Source organism: Branchiostoma lanceolatum, chromosome 13 (genome assembly GCF_035083965.1).
Source record: "Branchiostoma lanceolatum isolate klBraLanc5 chromosome 13, klBraLanc5.hap2, whole genome shotgun sequence".
NCBI classification, from domain to species: domain Eukaryota; kingdom Metazoa; phylum Chordata; class Leptocardii; order Amphioxiformes; family Branchiostomatidae; genus Branchiostoma; species Branchiostoma lanceolatum.
Window position 1 is genome coordinate 3,151,066 of NC_089734.1, and position 13,078 is coordinate 3,164,143.

General features: G+C 39.3%; 1 protein-coding gene across 1 annotated transcript; it reads right to left on the bottom strand.

Moving 5' to 3' along the window:
• Nucleotides 1-1,699: 1,699 nt before the first annotated feature.
• LOC136447106 (glutamic acid-rich protein-like) lies at nucleotides 1,700-13,003 on the bottom strand. The gene is made up of 9 exons (XM_066445798.1): nucleotides 12,883-13,003; nucleotides 12,418-12,521; nucleotides 9,185-9,266; nucleotides 8,503-8,792; nucleotides 7,937-8,030; nucleotides 7,148-7,240; nucleotides 6,583-6,670; nucleotides 4,864-5,170; nucleotides 1,700-4,383 (listed from the first exon to the last, which is right to left on the bottom strand). The coding sequence occupies exons 2-9, from the start codon at nucleotides 12,468-12,470 to the stop codon at nucleotides 2,334-2,336; spliced, it is 3,057 nt and encodes a 1,018-aa protein (XP_066301895.1). The 5' UTR covers nucleotides 12,471-12,521; nucleotides 12,883-13,003; the 3' UTR covers nucleotides 1,700-2,333.
• Nucleotides 13,004-13,078: the final 75 nt, after the last annotated feature.

Consider the following 13,078-nt stretch of genomic DNA (forward strand, 5'->3'; position numbering starts at 1 on the left):
TTTATTGTTATACACAAAGGGAAAGTGTGCGGTTTATAAGTACCATTGTGAAGCGTTCAACGTTGGTCGTAAGGGTATCTGGAGTAATGCCAAATTGTTTCAACCTTTCTCGGTTCTGGAAATTGGGATGTTACCTATGGTTATCTATTACCCATACTTTAGCCGTCGCTTTTATCGAGTGTGGTGTGTTTTATTGTTATACACAAAGGAAAAGTGTAGGGTTTATAAATGTTATTGTGAAACGTTTAACGTTAGTCGTAAGGGTATCTGGAGTAATGCCAAATTGTTTCAACCTTTCTCGGTTCTGGAAATTGGGATGTTACCTATGGTTATCTATTACCCATACTTTAGCCGTCGCTTTTATCGAGTGTGGTGTGTTTTACTGTTATGTACAAAGGAAAAGTGTAGGGTTTATAAGTGCCATTGTGAATCGTAAGTGCATCTGGAATAATGCCAAACTGTTTTCACCCCTTCTCGGTTCTGGAGCTAGACTTCAAGTTACGCACGATTACCTATTAGCCGCTTAAATCATTCATTTTTATTGAGTGTTGTGTTTTTTTACCATTACATACATACATACATACGAATCAGAAGCGTGGGGTTTATCATTCTGATGGTAAAACGTTTGGCTGTAACCATATCTGGAGCGGGGCCAAACTGTGTTCAAGTCTCCGTGCACAGTTTCACCAGGTTGGTAAGTCACTGAACAAAAAGACTCTTTTTACACACGAAACGTCTGTGGAATAAATCTCTTGGTTGTGTAAAAAGAGTCTTTTTATTCTGTGTTCAGGTCTTTTTAGTTCTATAGCTGTGTCTACTCTAGGTAAAAATAAGGACCTGCTTTTTACTATCTAGCAGCAAATACTATTAAATCAAAGAAAAACACATTGTCAATGGAAATGATTGTCTCAATCGGTTTGTCATCCTACATGAAAATAAGCCAAATTTTCTTTGTTGGACATTTACATAATTGCCAGTCTTTATCTTCGCTGGCTATCGTTATATGGAAAATAATTTTCAGGGGAGTTTGGCCATAACATGGTATCACTTGCCCACGCAGTACTCACGGGTTTAAATAGGGAATGGTACCCATACCGCAGGATGACTCTTCTCGTATCTTTGCCGAATTCTACTGTCCATAACCCCTCATAGAGGCCTAGTATATCAAAAGACTGACATGCTGGACGTGACACTCTGTATTTCGTTCTTCGTGCCAAGGAGGTTATATAACCTCCTGGTTCGTGCCAAGACAGATTATCAACAGCAAATGTGCGAGTTCAAATCAAGGTTGCGTGTGTGAGTTTAGTTAAGGATGTGCCTGTTACAAGCATCCATTGATTACAAATAAGAAGAAAGCGTTGTTACTTAGGTAAATGATTCCGGGATTCTAATAATTTGTTTTTCCTAAACCTATTTTCTATCCACTTTCAAAGATGGACGATGTAACGTTTTTATAGTTGGAAATGGTTTTAATGAAATCATGTGCAGCCATACGAGTTGAAGATCACCCAGCATTATAGTTTAAACTTGATTACGATATGGGAAACAAAAGACTATCAGCATAGATACTGATAGTCTTTTGTTTCCCATATGATCACACCTCAATGATGTATCAACCATTGGCACACTAACCCCCCAAATCAGGTAATATAAAATCTTAAGCAATATATGGCAATGAAGTGCTGCAAGTTCAACTCACTTAATATAAACAATTTTGCTCTTTATCTAGTAAAAAAAAGAAGTGCATCAAACATGGTATGCACATTACATTTGAACGATATGAAACAAAAATGTACCTATTGCAGCTTATATAATCATTTGGGCAGGAATACATGTAGTTTGAAAAATTGGAAAACATTGAGTGAATTTTCCATAAAGATCTGAAATGCTGGTCACAATCAAAATATTTGATACACATGGTTCAGCACTGAAAACTCTTTTTTCAAATCAATATACATTTGAGTAGTAAAACAAAAATACTTTTAGCGCTTTGAGCATGGTTGTGTAAAACTTAGCAGACATTATAACACACAGATATAAACAAGCTTTGGCATTAATTTCAAAATTTGTACAAGTGTAATATTTCACTTGACTGTTGTTAGGTGTAATGTCATATGATAAAGTCACCATTAATGATGGGTATTAAAGGCTTCAACATTTTTACAAACTTCATTGGCTTTGCTGTGAACGTTTCATAACATTCAACAACAAAATCAGCATCATATGTACATTTGTAATCATAATACAGCACAGTTGTAGCATAACCACCCTTTCATATGCCGAAATATAACAGTGGATCAACACAAATTGTCCTTCACAACATCTGTGCTTGATCAGAATTCTGGCAGTTTTTCGTGCTCTGGACTCTCTGTATACACCATGTGATAAGTTGCTGAGCTTACGCTGTAAGAGTCACCGTCTTTCTCATTTCCAGTTTTCTGTTTTCCATCTTCTCCTGTATCTTCAACAAGTTTAGGAACATTTAGAGATGAGTTACTCAACTTTCCAAGGGATGAGAGGCTACTACTTTTTACATTGTCTGTTCTAGGTTCTTGCTCAGATCTAGAGGTCTCTGTTTCACTTTTATCATCTGTGGTATCAGCAGCATATTTGCTCTCATCCTCTACATTTTGTTGCTCCAAACTTTCTGTGACTTCTTTTGTGACTGACTCCTTCGATGCTTTTTTCTTCAAACTTCTTTTGTGTTTTGATTTCTTTTCTGATGCATCCTCTTGCTCTTCTACTTCTTTTAGGACTTCTTTGGTGACTGACTCTTTCGATGCTTTTTTCTTCAAACTTCTTTTGCGTTTTGATTTCTTTTCTGACCCACCCTCTTCAAGTTGGATCCCTTCTTCTTCCTTTGAGCTCACTGTCTTGTCATCAACACTAGAATCTTGGACTTCTTTGGTGACTGACTCCTTTGATCCTCTATTCTTCTTTCTAACACTAATTCTGTGTTCTGGTTTGTTTTCCAACTGGTCATTTTGATCCTCCTCCTCCTCCTCCTCTTCCTTTGAGGTAAGTTTCTTGTCATCACTGCTAGAATCTTCAGTACTATTATCTGTCTCTCCTCCTTGTGTCTCATGATTTCCTGCACTATTTTCTTGTTTGTCCTTTGAATCCCTTCCGTCCATGCTCCCTACTTCTTCCAGCTTTTCTTCTGCACTGCCTGCCTCATTTTCTTTAATTTCATCTCTCTCCTCTTCTTTTGTCTCCTGCTCTACAACTGTTTCATCAAGTCCCTTTTCAGCATCTAGGGATGCTGTATCCTTTTGTTCTTTCCCATTGGTGTTCTCAGATTCAGATTGCATTTTTGTAACACTGTCAGTCCTCTGCACTTCTGAGTTTGCTCCTCCATCTTCCTCTGAACCTCCATGACTTTGTGCTTGTTCCTCCTTGATTTCAAGGCCTTCTTTGATGGACTGCTTACTTGAACTGTTAATTCTTTTTTCCTCTGAAGCTTCATGACTCTGTACCTGTCCCTCTTGAGTCTCAGGGACTTCTTTATTTGATCGGTTGCTAGAAACACTCACTCTTTTTTCCTGTGTACCAGATACAGATGCTCCAACCTCCTCAGCATTGTCCTCTTCTTCCTGTTTCTCTTCTGTCTCTTTCACAGCATCCTTGTCTGTCATATTCTCCTCGTCTCCATCATTCGATGCTTCTTTACTCTCTTTCTGACTCAGACTCGTCCTGGAGCCAAGGGATGCTTTTTCAGACTCAACAGTGTCATTCTGTTCCTTTCCAGTATCTGTGTTTTTGATTTCAGCTTCGACTGAATCTTCTGAGCTAGGTGTATCTTCCTCTTGTTTTTCTGATTGCACTGGTGATTTTTCTTCCTCTTTCACTTCTACTTCTGTGTTGTTTGGTGAAACATTATCTTTTTCTGCTGCGGTTTCTTCCTTGTTTTCTTTTGTTTCAGACTTATTATCCTCTTTTCCAGACTTTTTCCTCATACTCATTCCGAAGCCAAATTTCTTTCCTTTCTTTTCAGCAGCTTTTCCTTCCTGTTGTTTATCGTGTCCCATATCCTCACCAGAACTTTTCTCCGGTTCTGACTCTACCTTTTTCTTGGTCTTCTCCTTCTTAGACCCGAAGCCGAGTTTAAGACTGAATCTTGATTCCTTTTTCTCGGGTTCTGATTGGTTCTCTTCTTGACTGTCATCTTTTTTGCTGCTAGATGACTCCTCCAACTTTTCCTCCTTCTTCTCTTCAACTGTTTCCTCTACTTCTTCTGCATCCTCTTGGTTGTCATGGTGATCCTCAGCTCTGCTTTCTGATTGGTTGTCATCCCCCTCATCATCTGATTGAGTACTCTGCACTTGTTCAGCATCAACCTTTTCCTCTGCATCATATTCTTCTGTCCACTTTTCCATTTGTTCACTGTTAAAGAGGTAAGACAAATGTATATTTATTATTAGGAATAAATAAGGTTTCACAACGGAAAAAATACTACACCAAACAAAGCTGCTAGTACAAGGAGTGTCACTGAACATAGATTTGCATATTACACTGTGTCATAATCTTTAAGAAACTTTTACAACAAGATATCAAAATCTCACACCTATGAGTTTTTTGTAAATTTATTGACAAAATACATGTAGCATTATAACACAACCATGTCCATTTCAAACATTGCATGCTCCGCTCTTTGACACATGCCATCCTTGTGTTCCCGACTTCAGCAACAGCAACATTAATCTCCTGCATGCAAAATAAAGCTGACAGTGGGAACAAATTTGGGCCCGGCCAACTCAGTCTGACAGAAGAAAGTTGGATCTGCACCAACAATGGGCATACACTAACACAAACAGAAAGACTGGAGCAATATGTCTAAATCATCAAGCTACAAAATGTACTTGCCTTAACCATCCAGTAAGTTGCACTGTGGTCCCAGGTCCTCTTGGCATCTCCTTAAACACCACCTCTTCTGATGCTGAGTCATCTTCCTTCAAGTACTGCGAGGTCCAGATTTCACTGTCATCATCTTCATCATTCTCAAAATCCTCATCACGTAATGTGACAGTTCTTATAGGTTTCTTTTTTGGCCTGTGTAGACCCATGGCTGACTTGGATCTTGGCTTCTCGATGGCAGGTTTCGTTGGTTGTTGAGGAGTCAGTTTGGCTGACTTGGCTCGGTACGCTCGTGCAGATTTCACCCTATGTGTTTCTATAGTAGAACAGAATGATTTTTGAAGTGAAGAAGACACAATTCAACAGATGCATACAGTTAAGGAAGGACTAAAAAGGAAATAATAAATGCCTTTGAGTCTGCAGTGATTTGAGTTTTTGGTAGGGACAAAATGGAATGTTTGCAGTGGTCTTAACTTTGCAGAAGTGCTATAGTCACACACTGTACAGCAATGGAAATACATGTTTTAAGTTTGCGGTGAAGTGGTCACTGCAAAAACTGCAAACGTATTAAAACCACTGCAAAAATGTCAAAAATTACAGTATAGTATAGAAGATAGAGAAAAGAAATAGGGCCAAACTGGAATAATTTACGTTATCAAAACTATTGCTTATGTATTACAAAAATACTGTCGATGGAAGTTGGTGGCATTTTGAAACAACCATTTAGATGGAGAAACAAACTAGATGATTAATGTTCAACTGTTATCTTGCCCTTCTTCCCCCTTTTATCATTCAAACACAAACATAAACACAAAGCCAGTAATACATGATAGAAGTTAGTATTGAGCTGTCTAGACACATGACCTCAAATAAATCAACAACCACCAAATTCAATGGTTACTATTGTAAACAATTCAGATTTGTGGTGGACAACAAAAATATCCAGAGAGACACATTATGCTGACAATGTGTCGAACTGGTTTCCAATCAGAAACTATTCAATAGTTTGTCCTCTTCAACAATAGTGCACTGTATCTGTATTCATCATTCCATTGTCTGTGCTGTCTTTCCCATTAAAAAGTACAATGGTCCGAGTATGAAATGAATAATTCAGAGGCAGATTATTGCTTTACATGCATGAAACCACTGATCATTCATGAAATGAATGAAATATTCATACATTTGCGGGTGCATTTTGTTTGACATGTTGCGACCTATATAGCCATTGTTTCCCATTGGGGATAATACATTAGACTGGGATGCCATAGACTAGGACAAGTAAAGAAATTACTATAGGTATGGTGGGCATGTCTATTGTGCTGTTGAGTTGTTGTTTTTGCAATTAGAAAATGCATCATGGCTGTAAAGATCATTTTCTATGTAGGGTTCTGAAGGAGAATCAAAATCTCTGCACACACAAAGTGCTGCAACTCTGTGCTCCAATACATTTCTTTCATATTTCAATAATATGAAATAGATAGGTAAATTGAATTCATTTCATTTGTGTCTGTAAGTGACATGAATAGGCCTGAAGAGAAAAACGGTGTCATAAATTTGTTAACTTGAAAATATGCGGTCAATACTGGTATGTCCTTGGTGCTGAACTGCTGTTCTGAACAGATTTTAAATTCAAAGACCGGGAAAAGTTTGGGCTTATCAAGGTTTCTAAGTGCCACACAGCTTCCTAGTACATACATACTACATACTAGGTAAACAGTATGCTCTCACCAGTTTTGCTGATGTACTCTCGTGTGGCTGTCCCATGCAGTAAGCCATAGACATTCCTGGACAGGCTGCTGGCCCTGGGACTCACATCCTGGAGGAGTCAACAGAACAAACATAATAAGGCATGTGTTATGACCACATAGTCCAAACTCACTCACACACTCACTCTCTCCCATAGATAAAACTAGAGTTACAATTAAAAAGGGGGCTGTTGGTGTAACATTTTGCAACCCTGTTGTATGGGTTAAATACCATGGACACAGAGGACAGTGGTTCTGGCTACAAAGAGTATTTGACCTTCAGTCCCAGTGATGGGGGAGCTTCAGGCATCAAACTTCAGAAAAATCTGTGTGTTACACATCTGTTAATAAGAGAAGGGGTATGTCCAGACCCTTAACTGAAAAATATCATAAGCCATGGTAAAGCTGCATTGTACTCTACTAGTAGACAATAGAAAACGCATCATGCTTCCGCACAACTGCTCTTACTACCTTATGAGCTGGGTTTTTATCAAAATGCAAAACTCAACAAATCTAGTTGGTTAGATCTGTAGAATTGTATGTCCCACCTTCTGCCTGGGTCTCTGTGGCTGTACTGGCTTAGGTACGGGGTGGAAGCGGCTGGAGTGCATGGCTGTCAGCTGGTCCAGCGGAAGAGTTTCCTGAAGATGACAACATGGAGAAGCTTAGCACATGGATGGATCAGGATTTTAGTGTTTTGAAACACACTTCTTCAGAAACAATATATTATCTAATGAGATCCTGCACTCTATATAGTAAAGTTACGAAATGAGCTTTTTAAAGATAAATCAGAATGGAGATTGACCTAACTCCCTGAGCATCCAAATTGCTCTGCTATTTTGTGGAACGCTGTACTGCGGACTAAAGCTACAGGATATAACGGATAGACTGATGTATTTAGTAAACATGGTACAGTCTTAGCATGTATGGCTGTATGAATTATTAAAGGCAACCAAAGCAATATTAGGGACAAAAAAAATGGAAATAAGAAAAAATGCTGAAATCTTTATTGTAGTGACATTTACTAACACTGTCTAGCACATTAATTTTGTTTAATAACTTCATACTTTGAGCATTTTAAAACCGTCCAAAAGCATGCCATGCGATGATCCCCTTAGTTTTGCAAGCCTACGAAAACCCCGGGGATGGTTTTCAGTGAGTTCTCATATCACAACGAAGTCATCTTTTTGCATCATGGACGTCGCTATACATTGTGATAGTGGAGTTTGAACTACCGTAATCATGTATAGAAATGACTAAATGAATTGATGTTCAAAATCCGATTTTTGGGCCCTAAGATTGCTTGGGTTGCCTTTAAGTACATGTTTGTAACTTACGATGAGTCTTGTGGCATGTTTGGCGAGTCTGTCAGCCTCCATGACAGGAACTCGACGTCTGGCACTGGAGGTCAGTCGTGGAGTCAGCGGTAGACTGGGAGGAGGAGAAACAAAACTGTTATATTAAATTTCTCTAAACCTTACAAATTCATATGACAATCTTCTGTACCAAGCATACTCTCAAACCACGGCTTTTAGGAGTAACATCAAATATTATGATAAACATTGCTAGAATTTCAAACACAACCTTCATATCTCGGACAGAGATACCAACACAGTGTTGCCAATACACTAGTCTGATTCCCATAATCAAAGTCTGATTCCCAAGTGTGTTGTCTATTTCAAAGTCATACTTTATAGGCCAATATTTTACTGTCAAAGTATCAAAGCTCATGAAATATTATGCGTACATTGTAGTATAAGCACTCGAAATACACCTATCAATTTGTGTTGTTGCTCAGCATTACACTGTATGATACTGCCAATATTACATCAAAGTTGAAATGAAATGAAATATCATACAATAACACTGTAGAATAAGGACTTGTACATTCATCAATTTGTACCTGGGATAGTCAGAAGACGCTGCTTTGGAAGTTAGCTTGGTTTTTTTCCCATTGATGTCCAACCTGGGAATATGCGGAGTTTCACTCCTGCTCTCAAACCCACTGTCACTTCTTGCCACCTGTGGCACATATGTTTCCTTCACAACTTTGCCGGTGGATAAGGGGTTGCTTTCGTCCTCTGCAGATTTGGCGTCTGCTGTTTCTTGAGGGTTCAGTTTTTGGGTGATTTTTCCTCTGAATCTTCTTGGCTTTTTGGTGGACACTAGAAGGTGTCCCAAGTCATATGGAGCCTGTAAGAAAAATCCAATATGATATTAGTATCAACTTTGTTGACAAATAGGAATTGCTAAAACTGCATTGTATTCTGCTGTTTAAGTATGAGAGATTTAAAAAGAAATTCTTTATCAAATTACAGAAAAAAAGTGAAAGTGATCTCAAACCAATGCTCACTGAGTAAGCAAATCTTCCACCTTCCAAGTGGGAAATTCCCCTTATTCTTTAAAAAGTACAATGAACAAAGGGCCATCCCTGCCTGAGGACTGCGACCCTTTCCAGTAGCGTGCATGTCAGGGGAGCAACAACAGCAGCCAGGATTCAAACTCTGAACCTCATGGTCCAGAGGCAGGGTCGCTAACGACTGGTCTACACATGCAACGTACAGACCATTGTAAAGTGTACCTACCATACGGTGTGATGTTCGGTACACGCCTTGTCCTGCTGGATCAAATCCATCCTCCAATCTCCTCACATTCATGTAATACTCCCTGTAACACATAACAACAGGAATGTTTTTAGATTTATTGGTTTGTAGCATTGGATCATTTTGGAGAAAACAAGTTAGAGCTCTTCAGTCAGAGAATCACATTGACTACTTCATATTTTCTGACTCCCACTAAATTATTTGTATAATGAGGGTATCTTCTGAAAAGTTTTCAATCCAAAGTTCTAGATCTACTCTGGTAGCTCAGCAAGAACCATTTATTTCAATAAATAGTGAAATTTTTATAAACTATACTCCCTATGAACTGTCTAAATGGACTGGTCCTAATGCCTTTATGGTCCTGGACCCTGACAACAGATTAGTTTGAAGTGCATAAACAAATCAGTAATGTTGCAGAGGCTTATAAAGTTTTATAACTCTACTCATTCACCTGTAATCAGTAGTGCTGAGTTGAAGTTGAAAAGTGAGTCATAATGCAGCGGGAAGGGGCTGGGACCTTGAGGTTTGTTAGGCTTTGCTCATGGTTACTGTCAAACCTGCCCAAGAAGACCATCAAAAGACTGATAAAATCTGTTTACAAAATGTGGACAGGTGGTGACAGACACTTTAGACAGGATTCTTAATGCTTGTGTCAGTGGGGAAAATCATCGAAGGGACCACCAAAAAGTGGTCACATTAGCTAGGTGATCCTTAATTATGAACATTTCTAGAGGTGGTCACCTGTACAGGTTTGATTGTAATCCCAGAAATAAACTGTTCCAAAGGCCTTGACCTGAACACTCATTGAACAAACCTTTAAAGGACTTCAAAAGTTGCATAATTTGTGTCAACCCTTCCACCCCCATAATCCATTGGATCATCCCTCGTACTTGACCTTTGCAGAGAAATGGTCAATAACATTGACGCCTTCACCAGTGACCTTCATTTCAGGAAGAACCTAAATCCCTCCAATCTTTGCTCTGCTGTTGAACACCTTACTTAAGCATGCAGAACTGAAAAGACCGCCAGCCCTAACTCAAACAGCTGTGTGTTGACAGAAGTAGTGCTGACTAGTAACACCAGCTCTGTTTACTCAACACTTCCCTCCTAATATTTCCCTCCCTGTTGACATTTAACATTTCACATGATATTGCTCGAAGTAAGTGTTCCTCAAACTTGGTATATGACACTTTCTGCAATCTATTTCCCTCCCACGACTTTGATAAATATGTCTAGCCTCTAGGTTCTAAAACATTTTACCTGATGAGGGCCTACATGGGGGGGTCCCAACAACGCTCTACGCTAAATTTGGAGGGCCGGCTACGTAATACGCTAAATTCAGAAAGCCTCCCTACGCTCTACGCTAAATTCAGAAAGCCCCCCTACGCTCTACGCTAAATTATGGAGTGGTCGGCAACGCTCTACGTAAAATTAAAACGGCCGATTACGTTCTACGTAAAAGGGGCATGCGGGCCCTCCTGGATCCACTCCTTTTGAATTCTTAGTTGTATACTGCCCCTGCCTGCAAGTCTTCAAGTGACAGAGCGAGCAAAAGAAACAGTCACACCTCAGGAAAAAAACACAATATCAGCTTTAAAGGCATGTATCTCTAGATCTGGGTCATTTAGACTGAACTAAAAACACGACTGGTTAACGTATTTACATTTCACTTACTAACCCTGACAGTAAGTGTTTGATGAATGCACCGTGGGTTTAAAAAAACACTCATATAAAAAAACTGTTTTGTTGACTTCTATGTGATCCAAACAGCTGACTGCAAATTTGACATTGCCAAGAATTTGCAACATGTTTTCAATTATTTTCTTCCCTTTATGAAACAGAACGTTATGGCCAAATCAACACACTAGCTTATTTTTGTCAACCCTTATGTGATCTGCACTGCTGACAGTAAACTTTTTCAGAACATGTTGAGGAACCGCGCTCAATGACACTGATAAGGCAACCTGATCAATACATTCAATCGATTGGCAAAACATTAGATCTCCAACAACACTTGAACTCATTTATGTATAGCAGAGGTCAGGTTTGGGCCAACAGTTGGCATTGCGGCAAGTAGAGTTCAAATTACAGCCTGCTGAAGGCAGCTGAAAGATGCCAAAATGTTGGTGAGAAAAGAGGTGGTTGTGTAAACATCTGTAGACATCTGTAGATCTTTTTGTTCATGGTGCATGTGTGTTGTGTATAGTTTGGCTGTAGAGCCTGAGACAAATAATTAATAGATAGAATAACTTCACTTTGTAATGACTAGCCAACCTGAAGAAGCTTGATACATATATTTCCTTGCTGCAGACTCCACATACATGCATACTGTAAATGCATTTTAAGTTGGTGAAGTTTGCGGTAGGGAGAAAATAGGGAGTTTTCGAGGTGGTTCTTAGTTCGCAGTGAAGAAGTTACCATAAAAAACGTGTACATTAAACCACTGTCGAGTTAAAAGCATTTACAGTAGATTATAGAATGTGTATCAAGTAGTACTTTGTACTCTGATTTTTATGAACAGTCGGTGAGGAAAAGGAAGTTAAGGAGAGTAGCTAGCTTTTTTAGGTGTCCTGCCACAGTGCTATTGGGCAATTTATCAGTGTATCACTAAATTTACTTAATTGCCAAACTGACACCCAAAACTATTAAAGAGTTATGCAGAATCCGACAGCAGCAGACACATTAAGCAAACCTTGCATCAGGGCATTGCCAACATGAAAAACAAGTCAATGTATTTTTGGGCTCGCAACCGGTAAGTCATCATTCAATGTCAATACAGGAGCACACTTGTACAATACCGCGTCCGTCAGAATGGCCTGTTGCTGTTGAACTCCCTACTTGAACAAACTTTGAGAGGTGCCAAAGCCACCTTAAGTTCATAATCCAAAGTCCATAGCTCTGTATTGCCACCAGCAAGAAGATAAGGCCTAAGCAACGCTTGTTTTTAGCAATCGCCTTCAGGGAATGATTAAACAATTAGCCTCAATACGGTGTACAATTGGTCTTATGACCAATGTTTTTACCAGAGAAATTTACCCTTATGTGACAAATGAATGTTTGATTGGCCATATGTAGACAAATAACGGCAATAAACTAATTTACTTCACATTACAATCTTCCAAATAGCCCATAAATTCTAGCTAAGCTAATAAAGGCTTTGTAGGCTGAATCAGTGTTCACTCCCCCACAAGAAAAATAAAACCAGCAATACTTACAATCTCTTCTCCACAGATTTTGCGATGTGTAGGGCGTCTACGTCCATTGCCATCTTTTCTTGAACACTACTTCCTTAAGAGCCCTTAAGAATGTTGTAGTACACCTGAAAAAGGGGCGGAGTCTGTTACTAGGTGTTTAAGTCAGGGAAACATGTTAACCCGAAGCTCTTTCAAGGAGCCGTGTTTATTTGCATGTAAAACACACTCGGTACATTGCTTGCAGCCGTCCCGTAGCCGGGTCACGAAGCAACAGAATTCTTAACATTGAAAGTTATCGATGCGTGGATAGTTAAGACGCCACACCTGGCCGAAAACACCTCAAGCTTACCTTCCAGATGCAAGAATTCCTTGTCATATAACATTTCTTCGACGGCAAACTAAACGAAGAAATCTACAAAAGTCTTCCTCGAGATGCTAGCGGATCTTTGATCTGTACTTTAAAGTAAGTGTCGAAAGGAAAACAACCTGGCGTCGAGTTGCACGGCGCTGTAAGGAGAGGGCGATCAGTCAATGTTCAGTCTCTCCAGTCACCCCGCAACCAGCGTTTTGTATGCACATGTTACTCCAGCTGGTGGACGAAACCATTATACATTATTCGGGAAATCTTTTAATTGATCTAAGAAGAAGTATTGTATTTCGACCAACTATATGCAACCCTTTG